General features: G+C 38.2%; 1 protein-coding gene across 1 annotated transcript; it reads left to right on the top strand.

The window, feature by feature from the left end:
- Positions 1-2701: 2701 nt before the first annotated feature.
- Positions 2702-11727, top strand: LOC106165721 (uncharacterized). The gene is made up of 2 exons (XM_013544044.3): positions 2702-3714; positions 9064-11727. The coding sequence occupies exons 1-2, from the start codon at positions 2862-2864 to the stop codon at positions 10293-10295; spliced, it is 2085 nt and encodes a 694-aa protein (XP_013399498.2). The 5' UTR covers positions 2702-2861; the 3' UTR covers positions 10296-11727.
- Positions 11728-16954: the final 5227 nt, after the last annotated feature.

Genomic DNA, 16954 nt, shown 5'->3' with positions numbered 1-16954 from the left:
TTTTAAATTAAAATTACTGACTACCGAAAGATGACCCGATACTTCAATCTATTGTGGTCCTTTAATAGCAACAGGTGTTTAAAAGAAATTAACATTTGACGTATATCTCCCTTCGCACATTCCTTTTCATTACAGAAGCAAACTACCTGTACAACTATTCATTTATTTATTAACTTATTGCCGTTACACGCCTGTAGAACGTATGGCCATCTGGGCGTTTACAACATCATAAAACCACACGATTTCACATAAAAATTCCTGTATCTGTCAAAGCATATAAGATATGCATACATGATATAGATTTTTTTATTACAATGTCAGCTACTGGCAGCGGGCTGTGACGACACGGCGCTGTGAGCAGCTTTTATCCTGCTCAACATCAGTAGTAGGCTAATACTCTTAGCATCATTAATGTTTGATATAATAGAAAATCTTATATTGTACGGAATAAGGTTTTCTATTTGTAGTGTCTCTCTTCTCTCTCTCTCTCTCATTTTGATATTGTAATGGAGAATGTAGAGGGGAAGCACAGTGGGATACGCCTCCCTGCCCCCCCCCCCCCCACACACACAATTCTCACTTCCCCCACACAAATGATATTGTAACTTTCGAAACAAAACAAAATCAAGCAATCCCCCCTCCTCATACATATGTGGAAAAACTGCTCATGTCTTCTAGGTCCTATTTTATATTTGCCAAGTAAAGCTTTTTTTTATTTGTGCCCCCCCCTGCAAACCCCTCACTTCACCAATGTGTGATTATTATTACGATGCGCAGTATACAGGGGCACTTTATTTTATTGTCTTTAAAAACAAACCCCTGCCCACTGAATTTAGACTATCAGCACTTTTAAACTTCCACATTATTTAGTTACTTTCTTATTTGATGTACAAAATCCTTTATAGAGAATTATGATAATTGCCCGTAATGGCGACAATGGTCTCCCCGCCATATTATTATGAATATTGATAGGGTCATCTAATACAGAAAATTACCTTTTATCAATGTGATTATTTGATATGTAACTTAAATTGGACTTAAGCTCGGGATTGGTCTAGATTTGAGCTCAGTTAAGTTTCTTTATTGTTTCTCCCATGAAAGTACGTAATTCAGGTGTGTGTGTGTGTGTGTGTGTTTGTGTGTGCGTGTGCGTGTGCGTGTTGGTTGGGGACGCATGTCCTACTTTTATATTTTGGCCTTTTGCAGACTGAACCTTCAATAGTTGATTGAAAAGAACACTGACCATAAAAAACAAAACCATTCTACCTAATAATTGGAACTGCACCTGAATACCACGAAGCCGGGTCTTCTTACCGTGCAGCTTTCTGTGTAAAACCACGAATGAAAACTGTGTTAACACGATTTTCAAATCCGCTACAAATGTTTAAAATATCATCAAGTTTTTTTATATCATGTCTCCCTGGTCACTATTCCCAGAAAGACTCTCTGATCCGTTTTCTTTTTATGTTCAAAAGACCTGGGGGAGTTCTCGCTTAAATAATATATTTTAAATGTATAAAGTCACATAGTTAAATAACTACTTAACACACACACACGCACACACACACACACACACACACACACACACACACACACAGAGGTAGACAAAAATAAACAAATATACAAACAAAGAAACAAGACTAAGAGATAATTAAGTAAGTACACTATTTAAAACGCACAACCATATGTGCTGATGTCATTTAGCACGCGGAGAGTATTCAAAATGGCCTGTATGGTGGCTATAAAACTGTCGCAGGCACAGACCAAGTATTTTTGAGATTCAGCCAGCGATTTGCATCATAAACGAAATGGCATTCGAGTTAAGAGGGGAGCTAGCGTTGCAGGATGCGACTAGTTGATAAAGTCGTATGCTCACCTGGGTGAAGACGTAGCGATACGACCATGATTTATTTTTGTCTGCTGTGGAAGATTTTGCACATTTTTAATGAGCGAGGACTATGTCCGTTTCGCGGGGAGAGGAGAAGTGATCCACATTTTACATATTTATTATATGGATGGTGCCATGTTCATGGTCTTTATTGGCACCTGTAACTGAATGTATAAAGTAAATGAAGTGTCCACTTGTTTGTTTACTTCTTTGGCAAAAAAAATTGTTAACTACCGGGGACCGCACGCTGTACCGAGAAGAGTAACTAATACACTGCAGAGATGAATAAATCACATCATAAACGCAAAATAAATAAATGAATAAAATAAACATAAACATGAAAATAGGAATAAAAACCTTCAAACTCTTTTATTGTCTTCTTTTTGATGTGGTTTTATTTTGGTTTATTCCATTTTTTTGCATTTTTTATATTTTCTGTGTAACTTTTCATTGATTAAATTAATATATTTAATTTATTTCTGACTTAGGAATTATATCTCATTTACCTCCTTGTTCTGACTTAATATAATTTCATATCATATCAGATCTATCCACTGCTATTATCATCTTTTTATGCAACAGACACTTCCAAGGGTTCACATAACAAACATATTCACCAGGAGACATTCAGTCATATGAGTAATAATCGAGACATATTAAGGAAATGAAATTTACAAATTATAATTGTATCTTCTACCAGGGAAGTGCTATTTTTACACCTGCACATGCGCCTACGCATTGCGGTTAAGTTTTTCCGCCGTCGTCCCCCCATATTTAAGGGAGCACGCTTAACGAGCTATAACACCTAGGCGCTGCTTATCACGCATGCAGGATTTCTGGCACATATATAACTTTCACTAAGGGAAGATAGAATCACTCAAATTGAGCCTGACTTAGGAATTCATGATAACAAGAACATAGCAAACACTCTAAAATCCTTTGATTTATATTGGAGATTCATCACAGCGCAGAGATGGCATCGGTTTTAATGACGTCAGAAGATCTACATTGTCGACTTTGCACGGAATTCTTCAGACAGCCCAAGATTCTCCGGTGTGGACACACATTCTGCTTGCATTGTCTCTCGGTGTGGGTTGACCACCACAAGGCGAAGAGACACGGGTACTTTCACTGCCCCACTTGTGATGAGGAGTTGAAAACACCCGCGGGAGGTCTCGAGACGCTCACCACTAATATTTTGGCACTTAAGGATAAACCTGTGATCGAACCCGAAATCGAAAACGCTGACATCATGGGAGGACACTGCCGCGTCCACGACAAGGCGTTCTCGCTGTATTGTAAAATGTGCGAGGTTCCTCTCTGCGTCTCCTGCAAGATGCCAGCTCATAAGGGGCACCGAGTTGCCCAGTTACGAGAAGTGGCGGTCGATTTCCGCGAGCGGATCTCAAACCAGTTGAAAACTCTAAAAAGCAAAGTCACCGAAGCCGAAGACCTGTGTGACGCCCTCGACAAGTACGACAAAGCCATAGATGACATCAAAAACGAAGTGCAAGCACGCGCCGAAGAACTGAAAACAGCAGTGAACAATTACTGCGAGACGATAACCAAAGAACTCAGCGACTCCGAGATGACGGAAGAGAAAATCATGGCGAGAATGACTCTGGCGTCCCTGAAAGGTCGCTACTTGGAATATTCCAAGCTGATCAAAGAAGACACACAAAACACGGAGGATATAACCATAGTTAACTTGGGGACGCAGCTTCAGCAGACGCTGGACACGCTGGACAATAACTCCCTGGACTTTCCCTGTGACAACCCCCTGACCTTCATCACAGGGGAGGCCATTGATAATATCGATATTCCAGGTAAGAAACTGATTGCCTTTTTTTACTTCTGCAGGGGCGGATTTAGGCCGTCTTCTGGGTCTTCCAGAATACGGTCAGATTTTCAAGTTTACATTAACAGGTATCTAATTTTTCTGTTCGAAGACCGTCAAATTTGGAGGATGGATCAACAAAGATAATTGGGAAGACTGTCAGAAAATAGCTCTGGATCCGACCCTGCTTCTGTGTAAGCATAGCTTTGTATAACTATAGTTCTAAGCAAGGGGAGGGGGGGGGGGTCAAACGCACTGAATTATATAACGTTTAAAATAATGAATGTTTGGCAGATATGATTCTATAAAGTTATTGCTGTTGGTGTTGGGGTTGATGACGGTATTAAAATTGGTAAACAAACTGTCATCTTTGACACAAATCAACAAAAAGGGTTTACCAACCTTCTTAAATGACAAATTTAAATAAATAAATAAATAAATAAATAAATAAATAAATAAATAAATAATTTTTTAAAAAAATGCGTTTTTGTCGAAAGATGCTTCTTTTTCTAAAGGAGAGATCATCAAAAGATGAAACTCTGAATTTGACAAAAATGTAATTTAACTCGACGTCAGAGGTTTCACAATATTAAACCTGTCCTAATAAGAATATGATAAATATACAACTGCATAATTAACTGAGATAACATTCCAAGATTTACATTTAAAAATTAGCATGGACATCTCAGTCAATTTTCTCTATGCGTCACCGTCAGCGGGTGAGATATCGCTCGTACAAGCTGAACAGAGATCCTGTTATCGCGTAATTGCCATTAGTTACGTGAGTATTATCTTAAATGAGACTGCTAAATAAAGCTGATGAAGAGGCCAGACAAGACATGGCCATTAGGTGTTCTTAATGGCGTAGTCTGCTGCATAAACAGTAGTTTAGTTTAGTCCACAAAAAGCAAAATTTAAATAAGAATCTCAATGGGTGAATGGGAAAATATAATCTGTGTATTTAAATATCATGCTAGATTATTTCATTCTTGGACATTCGTTATTATGTCCAAGTTTCATTTAAATAGTGTCTACATCATCATCATCATCGTCATCGTCATTTCAGTACAAACACTTAATGAGATGCAGCCCCAGTATCTTCAGACAGTTACCAGTACGTTTGGGCAGTGTTATGTTTAAGTTGGGAAGCTAGTGATATTGTTAAAGTATTGTTCATGTGAAGAAATACATAGTGCGCATAGACAAGTCACATTAGAATCGTTATTTGCTTTTCATTGTCACCACCAAGTGCTAGAAATAAAGAAGGAATTTTAGAAATTGCATAAATAGGTGAAAAGCATAAGAAGCCACATTGAACTGATATTTTGGTCGTGGATAGAAATTTATAAATAATATTATATTCTTTCACATGTTGTTTACTTAAGTGAGTGCGCGTGCTGAGGTGCACATCTATGCTAAAGTGTGGCTGAAATTTACAAAAAATTCAGATTTCACAATGACAGATGACGTGTACTTCATGTCTAACTTCAAGTCACCCCAGACAACGGGATTCTTAGAGGGAAACATGCATGTAATTAATATCCTGTGACACTTAGTTGGCATTTCATCTGTCACGTCAGTTGCTAAGGAAACTGTTCATGTTAGATTTTTGCGGTTAATCAAGTGATTAGAAAATAAAATACTGTATTGCATCAAATCTCACCTCCTCTTCACCCTCTCTTTCGCTTCCCCTCCCCCCCCTCTCTCTCTCTCTCTCTCTCTCAAACACCAACAAAACAATACACAGCTTTACGTACATTTCATGCACAAAGACCAGTGCCTGCTTTAACACACACACACACACACACACACACACACACACAGAGAGAGAGAGAGAGAAAATATTACTATGGGTTTGGACTTCCATGTAGATACATTAGTTTAAGGTCACTTAATGTACACCCATACAAGCTAGTCAATGGGGTGAACGACTGATCATTATAATACCGAAGGGTTAATCTGAGGACAAACGAAGACTTGTTCTAGCCATCACAGACATTTTCATAAATCACATTAAGCTCGTGTTCTACATCTTAAAATGTTGAGACACATTTTTAACGAAAAGATTACAACGGCGTTAGTATTTTTCGAAGTTACGAAAGAGGGAAACAGAATATTATTTTTGACGTCTCTCATTTAAAGGAAAACAAAACAAGACATGACATGACTGTGGTGACTTGCGGTTGTAGATCAAAGGTCGCTATTATATAAGTGCTGGTAGATATTTATAGGACAAACTATCAGCTGCCGCAGATAAACGTTTAAGATCTGCGGCGAACTTCCTTCAGACTGCCCGTCTTGTCACGCGTTCACGTGTTTGTACCTTTTGAAAATGTCTTGTAACCTTCATTTTGTGCGACTCCGTGACTCGTCCACTTAATTTTGACCTTTGCACTAGACAATCTAAATCTAGTATCAGTGACGCAAAATAACTGCTACGGTATAATTGCATAATGATAGGTGTAATCATAATTGAGCTGTAATTATGGATCAGATTTACATGATTTGTGTGGCGAGTCAACTGAAATGGCAGGCGTCAAAGGGGTGATGTGTCCAAACATAATATAAAACACTATAGAAAATGAAAATTGAAATTCCTCCATTATTTCTTAAAACAACTAGATTAAAGAAATGACCTCTTAGAAATAAATCAAAACAAAGCTGTTCCTATGACTTCTAGGTGACATTTAAAAGAGAAAAATGTCTGGCTAGAGAGCTGAATGGTCTTCACGTCGTTGTTGTGGACTATGGATCCGGTAGTTTGCTTTTGAATCCGGTCAAATTGACGTAAGCTACGCCAGTATAAAGATTCTACACATTGAAAAGCTGACATAAGGCTACAAATGAAGTCATCTTTGCATTCATTCCTTGTCTCGATCATTCTATCATTCATGCGGTAAATCCCTGAGCCGTGTATCTGCAAAACTCTGCCATATTTAAAGATTCACACAGCATAGGGCAATCAACATAAAAAAGCGAGATTTATGCAACAGTAAATTTGTTCATCTTTATAGTACCTGGCACTAATATACTGGGCGGGATGCGTAACAACTGACAAATACGAATGAAAAATGTGTTGACTGCAGAAAACACTAATATCACCGACCCGACCTTCATTTGAAAGTGCACCGATGAAGGGTGGTTAATAATTGCGGCAGGATAATAACCCTTTTTAAATGTAAATGTTTTTCTTACACGCTGTGCTGCAAAGTGTAAACAAGGGCCAAATGTTGTCATCAGAAATGGAATTGTTATGTATAGTATTTACAATAAAAATAAATAAATATAAATAAATAGATAAAAATAATAGAAATGAAAATAAAATTAGTTAGAAATTAAAAAAAAAAAAACATGATAAGTAAAGCATAGGCTTTGTAATTATTGTGTTTGAATTGTCCCCATAATTATTTTGATAAAATGTTTTTTCACGAAGCCAAGATTATAATATCCATATGTTTAACAAGTAACTTGAGAAGGTTGATAGGTTATAAATGTTAATCATATACAAGTCATCTCCGTGTTTTTTTTTTATTTTCCAAATATACTGTATCTTTACCTAAACTTGGTTTGTTACAGACACTTTCAAATGACTTTTAAACTTTTAAGTTTAAAAAAGTTTAATTTCACTTTTATTCACCATCAATTACAAAACGTCTGGGGCAAGTCAGAGTCTAGAAGGAAGCGACGACGAATAAATAAATAAACACACCATTTACTACCATTTGAAAGTGATTGCTACACATCCGGTGGAATACATATGTATATATCCTCAAACCCCAAATGTCGGTCACGGTTTGTAGTGTGAGAAATGCCATTAACATCGCAACCCAAGATAGAATCATTGCACCGCTATATACCCTTCACGCGCTCACAAATTAACATGTTATCTCTCACGACTTGGGTGCGATGACTCGCGCTGAGGCGTTGCTGTCGGCCCACTTGCAACACTGAATGCTTTTAATTAGGGTACAACAGACCGTAAAGCATTTCTTACGCTCGGTTTGGGCTTTAAATTTTGTCGACCCGGCCCATGTTGCGGATTATCTTGATGTTGAGCGACATTTCCGTTTACGTCATTTTTTTCGGAAGCAAAGTTGACTGCGGTTATTCTTTTGGTAAAACTGCTACCGAAAAAGCATTTAATCATTACAGTTGTTTACATCATCTATTAAAATTATCATTTTGTGTATAACCTCAGGTCTAAAAAGGCGTTTTATGCCTAGAAATAACTATAGAGACGATATGTGTGACTCATCATAATTCGGTTGTAATTAGACACGGCCCATAGACTGTTTTGAATACGAATGTACGCACAGTGACACTGATACCAAGGGTTTCAGAGTAATGAACTCAATCGGGGGGTGGGGAGTGGGGGGTGGGGGTGGGGGGTAAATACACCCCTTCTACCCCTCTACTTCAAAATGAGATAAAATCAAGCAATTTGTCCATTTCGTGCCCTACAGTTAATAGTAAATTGTCCTCATCTACTCTTAAATATATGAACCGCCATGTCCCCCACACCCGCCATGCCAGCAGGTAACTAATTCCCATCCAATGCAATATCTCCATTATAGTTAACCCCTAGTTTTAAGAACTGATCATTACTCCCTTTTGCTGAGTTCTAGCTCTTCTTTGCCGAGTCTTACAAACGGTAACATGACCTTCCATGAGCCTTTGAAATTTAGGGTGTGTCACTAGATCCCCCGCCCCCCTCCCACTATCAATAACAAGCACTTAACTGACCCGATATGCTATTTTTTATTCTTTAGGAATTTGGCATTTTGCGTTAAATAAAACACATATTCATCTTAATGGCTCTGAGCATAACATTAAAAAATACTTCATCCAGAGATATATCAGTAAGAATATCTAACAAGTCATTGGATGTCATTCTTGCACGCGATGTTTTGTGTGTGAAAGGATTACAAATAAAGTTGACGGAGAAAAGCCTTGTTAAGCAGTCTAGGGTAACATGAAGGTGTATTTTGTAATTGGTGAAAAGAAGTGTGATGTGATCTTTTCGTTTCATCGATGTTATCGTTGTATTTAATGTGTTGCAATATAGTACTTACATGGTTCGAAGAACTTTGGTAAAAAAGACGACAAATAAATGTGCATTCAAACACAAGTGACAATCTAATTGGGGTGGTATCAGATCAAATGGACTGAAAATACTTTATACATTATACAGGGAGGTCTATAACGATGGAAAGTAAAAAAGGTCGTTTTTATGGACCACCCTGTATAAAAAAAGAAATTTTAGATTTAATCAAATCAACAAGATGTAGAAAACATTATTCTGATACCTGTAATAAATGGAATTTCCCTCTCATTCCAGCCTGGTTTGGCGAAGTCCACGTGAACATCCACCGTTCTGGCTCCAACGTCAACAACGTCAGCCAAAGCAGCGAGCCTGCCCTGGATCCACCGTCCTTCCCCAACAGTACCTCGTCCCCTATCAACCTGGACGACGTGGTCACTTCCAGAAACTCCCGTAACCGCACCAACGGGAACATCTCCCCGGCAGGCTCTTCCAACTCCTCCACGTGGGACACATCAGACCTGCTCAACGCGATGAATTCCAAGCCGGATCTCCAGGTGTTGAGTGGCAAGTCGGAAACCTTGCCTACCAGAACGTCGGGCTACGATATCTACGCATCTGCCACGCTGCCAAATAACAACAGGCGTGTTAGCAGCCTTGGGACGGCGGGTCGAACAGGGAACCGCAAGAAGGGGCGCATCATAGGTACCTTTCAAGGTTTGGCGAGCAATAGGGATCATTGCCGCCCCACCGCCATAGATGTGGTCGGGGACATGATTGTTGTTATTGATCGGTACCTGAACAAAGTGTTGATGTACGACAAAATGGGCCACATCAAGTTCGAGATAGGCCCCCAACAAGGCCTGGACAACCCACGCGATGTCGTGATCACCAAAGGGAAGAACATGGCCGTTCTGGACTGTGGCTCCAAAGAAGTCAAATACTTCACAGGTCAGCGCAAGATGTTCACACCTCTTGGGAAATTCCTCCGTGCTTTTCGCCTTAACGAGCTTCACCAGGAGCCCCAGAGGATGGCCATCAACCATAAAGACGAACTTCTCATCACCGACGACCATACCAAATCTGTAGCCGTCTACAGCAAGGAAGGGCGCCTGATCCACACCATCCCCTCGCGAAAAGGGGAACGTCTCTTCGAAGCACCCAAGTACATAGCGGTCGGCCCCAGGAACGAGATCATCGTCTCCGACTGGCAAGGCCATTGTATAAAGGCCTTCGACTCCCATGGTCGCTTTCTCTTTCAATATGGCAGCATGGGGACAGACCTGGGCCAGTTTCTCCACCCCTGTGGCATAACGGTGGACACCGTAGGCCATATCATCGTCTGCGACAACCGTAACAATCGTATCCATCTTCTCACCGAGGACGGTAACTTCAGGCTCAATCTTCAGACGGAGACGGATGGTCTTCACAACCCACAGGATGTCTGTGTGAACAAGTACGGCCATCTCATGATAGCTGAGTCGTCTGGTATAATCAAGACCCTGAAATACTTGAAGGACGAGTACTGACATTGGCAGAGTATCATCATGCTTTTTATAATCATGTACAGCGCTTGTTGTCCGCGACTTGCAAGCGTTGTTGGGCAAATACTCAGAGTTTCTGACCAGCAAGTATAATGACTGGTGGCTCTCAAAAGTTGCTGTCGTTAACAAGAAGGGGCCCTGCACCTCGCGACTTCATAATATAGGGATGTGTACGCGATGAGGACGACCGTCAAGGTTTACTCGTCTGCTACTGCCCCGAAAAGAAGGCCAAGGCAAATGGCGCAACTGGCAGAACCTGCGCAGTTTAATCGGAACAAGAAGAGAAACAAGGCTAAAAAGCTGTTACAGTGGCTTCTGATTCCTACGGTCCTTTGGGGCTGATAATATAGTTCAGCGGAAAGGTTGCTTGATTGACCAGATAATAAAAATACACGCTTAAATTGAACAAGTGCACCAAAATATGTAATTGACACCGCGCATAGACCACAATACTTTCTTATGCTAGTTACTTATTTAACAATAACTTTAGCAGGTGAATCTGAAAGATTTTCTGTTCATCATTTCTAGCCAAAGAACCAATATTTATAAAGAGTTTTTATCAGTTTGAAGTACAGTAGCTTTTGAAAATCTAGTTTTGCCAAATGCATCTGATGGCAGGATAATGTGGTGATGGGATTAATGTGTAATTGTATATACATGTATATAAACCTATAGAAGAGGGTTGCCTCTGCTTATGCAATATTTTTATACTACAGATAGTTTCACTTAGATGGCATATATAACAGCAAATTGTCAGCAGGTCTACAAATTGTACAAGTCTGTAATAGGCTACTATAAATACTCTGCGTGCGAACAACGACCTTTCATCTAGAAGACAAAAAGGGTCTATTTATTGTGCTCACTTGACTATGTAAACGGATATATATTTTATGGTGTGATGCCTTTCGCCAGCATTTAATTGATTTGAAAACTGATTCACCACGCAAGTAACCTTACACCTGTTTTTTTTTAATAAATCGAGATATTTGACGGCGTGCGTTGTCTCATAAGTCACTCGGTATGCTTCGGGTCAGTTGTCAATTGAGATATCCTTAATAAACATTAATCAAAGGCGGTGACAAGAAAAAGTAATAGTGTGATGCTTTGGAAGCTTTATCAAAGTATAGACCTCATTCTAGGTTAATGCAGATAGAATAATTGTCACCATTACCTTTTAATGGAGTGTTCCGTGGCACTCAGTGTTGCCCTTCTTGCACATTGAATGTAAATGATGTATTCATTAGACATTACACTGTATGCTTTATTCTCAACTCAAGACAGATATATATGGAGATCTTCCCGGCGCTCACAAAGCAGTTTGGAATTTGTATCCAAAGAGTTAAACATGAAGAGGAGTGTTTTTACTTATTGTATTGTGCATGTTACGTTTAAGAAAATAAATCTCAGTATAAATGTTTTAGTGCGTTTCTTTTTTTATTTTTTTTTATCACCAATGAGCCCTTTGCAAATTCGAAGAGACGATGCATGGTGACTCATTTCTCTCAACTGTCCCTTGGACCTGATTAGTCAAGTTCAAGTTAAATTGCCATCAAATGTATGAGTCATATTTCTGCAGAGCGAGTGTCATCGCTGAATCTTACAAACACTACCGAAATTGCAATAGAATATCTTAACCAAGTTCAATTCAAGATAATCTTATTCAAATTAAAAGCGCTTTCCCTATGTAAACTCTGTGGTTCGATTTACATTAATTGTACCACATTAATCCCGAAAACAGTTTGTTTAATACGACAGACATATCTAAAACGCCTGCCTTAAGTGGCATTTCAGGCATAGGAAATTTCGCTTAAATTCACGCAGAACGATAAAGGCAGTGAAGGATATCCAAGAAATGGACATTTAAGCTACTAAGCAGATACGATGGCTGTGTAAAAGGCGTTATGCACGTGGCTTGCAGTACTTCCTTAAGCTTGCCGGTAATTATTCTAATGGCTTCAAGTTCATGTATCCTGTAAAATGTATTATAATGATTAAATCAAGAAGAATTTCCCTCAAATATTGTCTTTGGTCATCGTGTCACATATGCTTCACAGTCCCAAGACAAGAAATAATGTATGTATATTGAAATATGCGGAATGCGCCTTCACCGCAACTGAACAACAAACATGCACTGTATCAGTTTGACGAAATGGTATGTTGAGACAGTTTCTCATTCGAAATTCGAGCATAAGGCAATCACGCTAGAAACTTTTTTGTACTTTTTCATATAAAATCTTATCTATATGCGTAACGGATCTGTCTGGTTAATTCTTTTGTATGTTTCGCGAAAAGCTCATCGACATAAGACGAATGCGTCGTTTGCATTTTAATTAATGGCATATTTGTGTAACTCTTTTGTAGAGATCTCAAGGCTCCCCGGGTTAGATATGTTAGCTAGGGCTGTAATAACCTGGTGCAGGTACAGTACTCAGTACAAACAAGGATAGTTCATTGGCCTTAGAATCAAACAATCCATTTGACTGAGTATTTCATACCGTTAAGTGCTTTAATGGAACTATCATTAATGTCCACTCATCGTGGCATCTCAATTTGCATTCATTAGTTCTTTAAAGTCGGTACATAAAATAAAAGTCAAAAATCACATTATCATACAATTCTGCTTTACGTTTTAATTGTGGTTAAAATACGTGCTAGAATTCAAAGAATTTTGTGGTCACTACTGGTCGGTATGTTCACCTAATTTGGCTAGTACTTTATGAGAGAAGAAAAGGTGCATTGTTCATGCCGTTTTCACCCTCAGGTCCAAGAACATTACGTTAAACTAAAGTTCCTTTTTAAGGACAAAATGCCCGCGGCCATCTTCCTGGTTGCACCTGAAACGCTTGATATTAAGGGAACCTCAGACAACTTTTATAGCATTAATTTGAGAATATCAACTTGGAACAAAGCGCTGGTGGGATGAAGTTGAGGAAGGCGTTTATTTTTACGCCTTCATCTTTATTGAGCCTTGGAAGACCTGGATTCAGCAATTAATGCACGGAAAATACAACATCAGTCAATTTGGCGGTGGTACTTCATCACGTCCTTGGTCTTATGAAGATACATAAACACCCAAGCAGACACGCTTATAAATCGTGTAACAAGTGAAACATTTAAGTTTTCTGTCCCATGTTTAATTTATCCCATTCCAGTCCAAAAACATGGCGCCGTCTGAAGGGGTTGTCAGATTAAAATGACTGTATTGATAAGTCAGTAGCATGTTTCAAATACAAATTGTCGAACTCATTATTATTAACTTAGAACTGCTTTCCCGGTCTATGCTAAAGAGGGGGTGTGGTGGAATTTTTTTTTCAAAATTATTCCAAATATAGAATGTGGCTCTCAGAGGTAATGAGAAAGTATTCTCTGGGTTTGCCCTAATACTTAAAAATAGTTGGAACGCGATCTCATTTGACCGGTTGGAGTGGGCGGGGTTTGTTTGAGGGTTGATCGTATTTTTTTATTAAAAACTGCAAGCTGTTATCACATTCTAAGCATTACGATTCACTGGGAAAATAAGAATGTATTTTAGAAAGGTATTTGGTAGACTTTTTATTCTAATTTTTATTTAGGGGTAGGGGAGATTGGGTGGAGTTTATATTTTCAAAAAACATTAATTGCATTCTATCAGTACTTCCCAAACACAAAACCTACATGAAGATTCACATCAATTCGTATAGATGTTTAGGAAATAAATAAGTTATCATAATGAAGCATCTATGAAGATCTAATAAAAGGTACAAAGGATGGGATATAACATTTTTTAGTAGATTTTCACAGAAGTATCATTATGATAACTTATATATTAAACAAAAAACCAACATTCAGACTTCTCAACTGCTCCCATGGTATAAAGTGAACTATAAAGACATTGCTCGTCACAACAAGAGGGTCTGGGATCAAACGCCGCCAAAAGAACTTATCAAACGAGTCACTGACACGTCTTTGGCATTCTAAACAGTAAAGAGTACAATAAACCTAACTATACACCCTACCTACAAGTTATCTATCTCTGCCGAGAGTGGCTGAAAAAAAGGAAAATGCTTTACATTACGAAATGATAAATTGTTGGATCTGTTTGAGTTGTACCAGTACATACAACCATCTACTTGTATGTTGTTATAGTAAATGCTTCATACAGTTAACTGCTGTGAAGGTAAGAGTTTATTCAGCCATTAATATATAAATATAAAAATTCATATAACAAGGAAATTGGACTGCTATTCGGTTTATAAATTATAAATGTCCATTTTCGTTGTTAAAATAAGATGCAGCAGATGGATAAAAACTCTTTAAAAACCTTTTAGATCCCTTAAAAGTTAAAAGTCTGCAGTTGCTCGGTAAAAATCTAAAAAGCCCATGTGCGGGGTGGGTATATAGTCGGAATGTGAAGATTCAGCATGAATGCAATGTGTATTAAAATACTGTTGTGTTTGTGTCTTCTGTTAGTGGTTGTTGTCAGTAGTGTGTGTAAGGGTTATGAGTGGTACCTACCCGCGATTACTGCTGTGGACGGAGAGCACAACAATAGTGAAGTTATTGTTGTATTTTGTACTTGTGCTAGCTGACTGACGCAAAGAACGTGCCCTCATTAATCACAGAAAATGCTAATGATAAATGTTATAGCATAATTTTCATTTGCGCTAGAGCTGTACATTGCTATAATACATACTGCACACAAGGCAGACAGTGGGGATTGCGATTAGAAAGACCTACATACAAAACATTTGTGATCCAGTTTTGAAATGAATCCAAACCGAATTCGTAAAGCACAATGTAAAGCAAGATGATCCATTGGAGTTGTTTTTAGTGCTGTTTTCTCACCCACGAGAGATCACATAGTACTGCATTGTTTGAATGTTTTAGGTGCGACAAAAGGTGTTGCACAATTTTTTTTATATTATTGCGGTAGAATACAGACTCAAAGGCAGAGACTGGCGGCATTTGGGATTTTATTACCTAATCATACACTATGCATACGTATAATTATATGCATTGTCCACTGTTTTCAAAGTGTGGTGGTCAAATGAACATAAAACATCTATCACATTAAAAGAAATGCTTAAAGCCAACGAAATGTAAGTCATTTACCCTAACTCATTTTTAGCATACCGGCTAAAAAAATATTTCCTAGCCTTAAAAAGCTTTGCCCTTGTTTCCATTACAAACAGATGAGTATTATGGCGTATAAAAGAAATGAAGAAAAAAATATTGTTGGAAGCCCGCATAACAAACCTATCTGCTACGTAAATGTTAACATACATAGAAAAACCCGACCCAGAATTAATGTTAAGAATTAAAGTCGCAATGGGGTAGATTACACCTGAAATAATCGTTATATAATAAAGATTGAATCAGAATAAATATATCGTGTGCATATTTAAATATGTATAGCAGTTTACCGGAGTTAAACCAAATGCGCTCAAAACAATGGGCAGAAATACAAAAAGTAAGAGCTAGAGGAACAATAAATATTCCTATTATCTGTCTTTACCAACATATGCAGACACTCATTTCGTAGTCATAATTTTATCCAATAAAATTATTGGGAAAATGGGCATGCGCAATATAACGGAAAGAATGAAGAAATACTCTGCGTCACTCGTGATGAGATTAAAGCAAAGGACAATAAAGCTTTTATCAGAAACCAACGGCGCGTTCGTGGCATAAACTTTACAGGCAAAGGATCAGCATATGGTACGATATTTCAGAAAAAGTACTATTACTGCAAGTATTCAAGTATTTCTACTTTGAGTTGAAACAATGGATTGGTACAGTTTAGTGGTAGACAAATCAATTTGATGGCTTTTATGTGCTTTATTCGGCTAATTTTGAAGAGAATTTAATCTGTGTCCAAATGAAGAAGTGATGGGTAGTTGAAGTAAGATTAATATGACATTGTATCACGAGTTGTTAAATTATATAGGAATGGCCACAAATATTACCATATTTTTTATTGCTGCACATTTCTAGCGGTAGAAACACGTTGCACGGAATTTTAGATGGCTTGCAGCTCTGAGACAACCACGGGTTGTTTAAATTATTGTGGGTTATTTTGGCACATTTTATTACAACTGCAACATACGGTAATCAACAAAATTTTCCTTTAATATGGACCTGTTTTCAAAAATATATTTCTTACTACTTCTCTGAATTATCAAAGAAAACCAAGGTGTCTTGTTAGCTTCTTACAGATTATTTAGTGTCTATTTTGAGACTTCGATTCCTGAATTCCTGTTTTAAGTAATAAAATAGCCACTGCATACGTTATTTTGGTTTTCTTTATTTTCCAAATTAACCTCCTAGGGTGAAGATTGATTAGTAACTGCCTAGTCAGAGAAACGACCAGTACGTATCTCCCCTTGCTGCAGTAACGCTCTTCAAGAGACAATACTATCGTTCTGGCAGGTTTTTTTTCTTAGTCGGTCTCACTCCAAGTCTTAATCGGACTGTTAAACCAGATGATGATTTATTCCCTCATATTTTAAATAGGGTTCACATCAGGGGATCTTGGGTCCCTGTTAGGGGACAAGGTACAGGGGTAGCTAGCTGCTCAATGTTTCTGCAAGTAATCTGTGTGAAGGAGCATTGATTAGCTTAGAGTCAATTCATTGTAGAGGTTAATTTATGGCGATTTTATAAAA

This window comes from Lingula anatina, chromosome 5 (genome assembly GCF_051362555.1).
Source record: "Lingula anatina isolate TDL-2025a chromosome 5, LinAna3.0, whole genome shotgun sequence".
In the NCBI taxonomy this organism is placed as follows: Eukaryota; Metazoa; Brachiopoda; class Lingulata; order Lingulida; family Lingulidae; genus Lingula; species Lingula anatina.
Note: the sequence above shows the minus strand (reverse complement) of the source record. Positions and strands in the feature narration are given on the sequence as shown.

Bases quoted from the DNA above. Each gene is read 5' to 3' on its own strand.
- LOC106165721 (XM_013544044.3), top strand. From the start codon at position 2,862: ATGGCATCGGTTTTAATGACGTCAGAAGATCTACATTGTCGACTTTGC. The intron at 3,715-9,063 runs GTAAGAAACTGA...CTCTCATTCCAG, and splicing joins TGATAATATCGATATTCCAG to CCTGGTTTGGCGAAGTCCAC.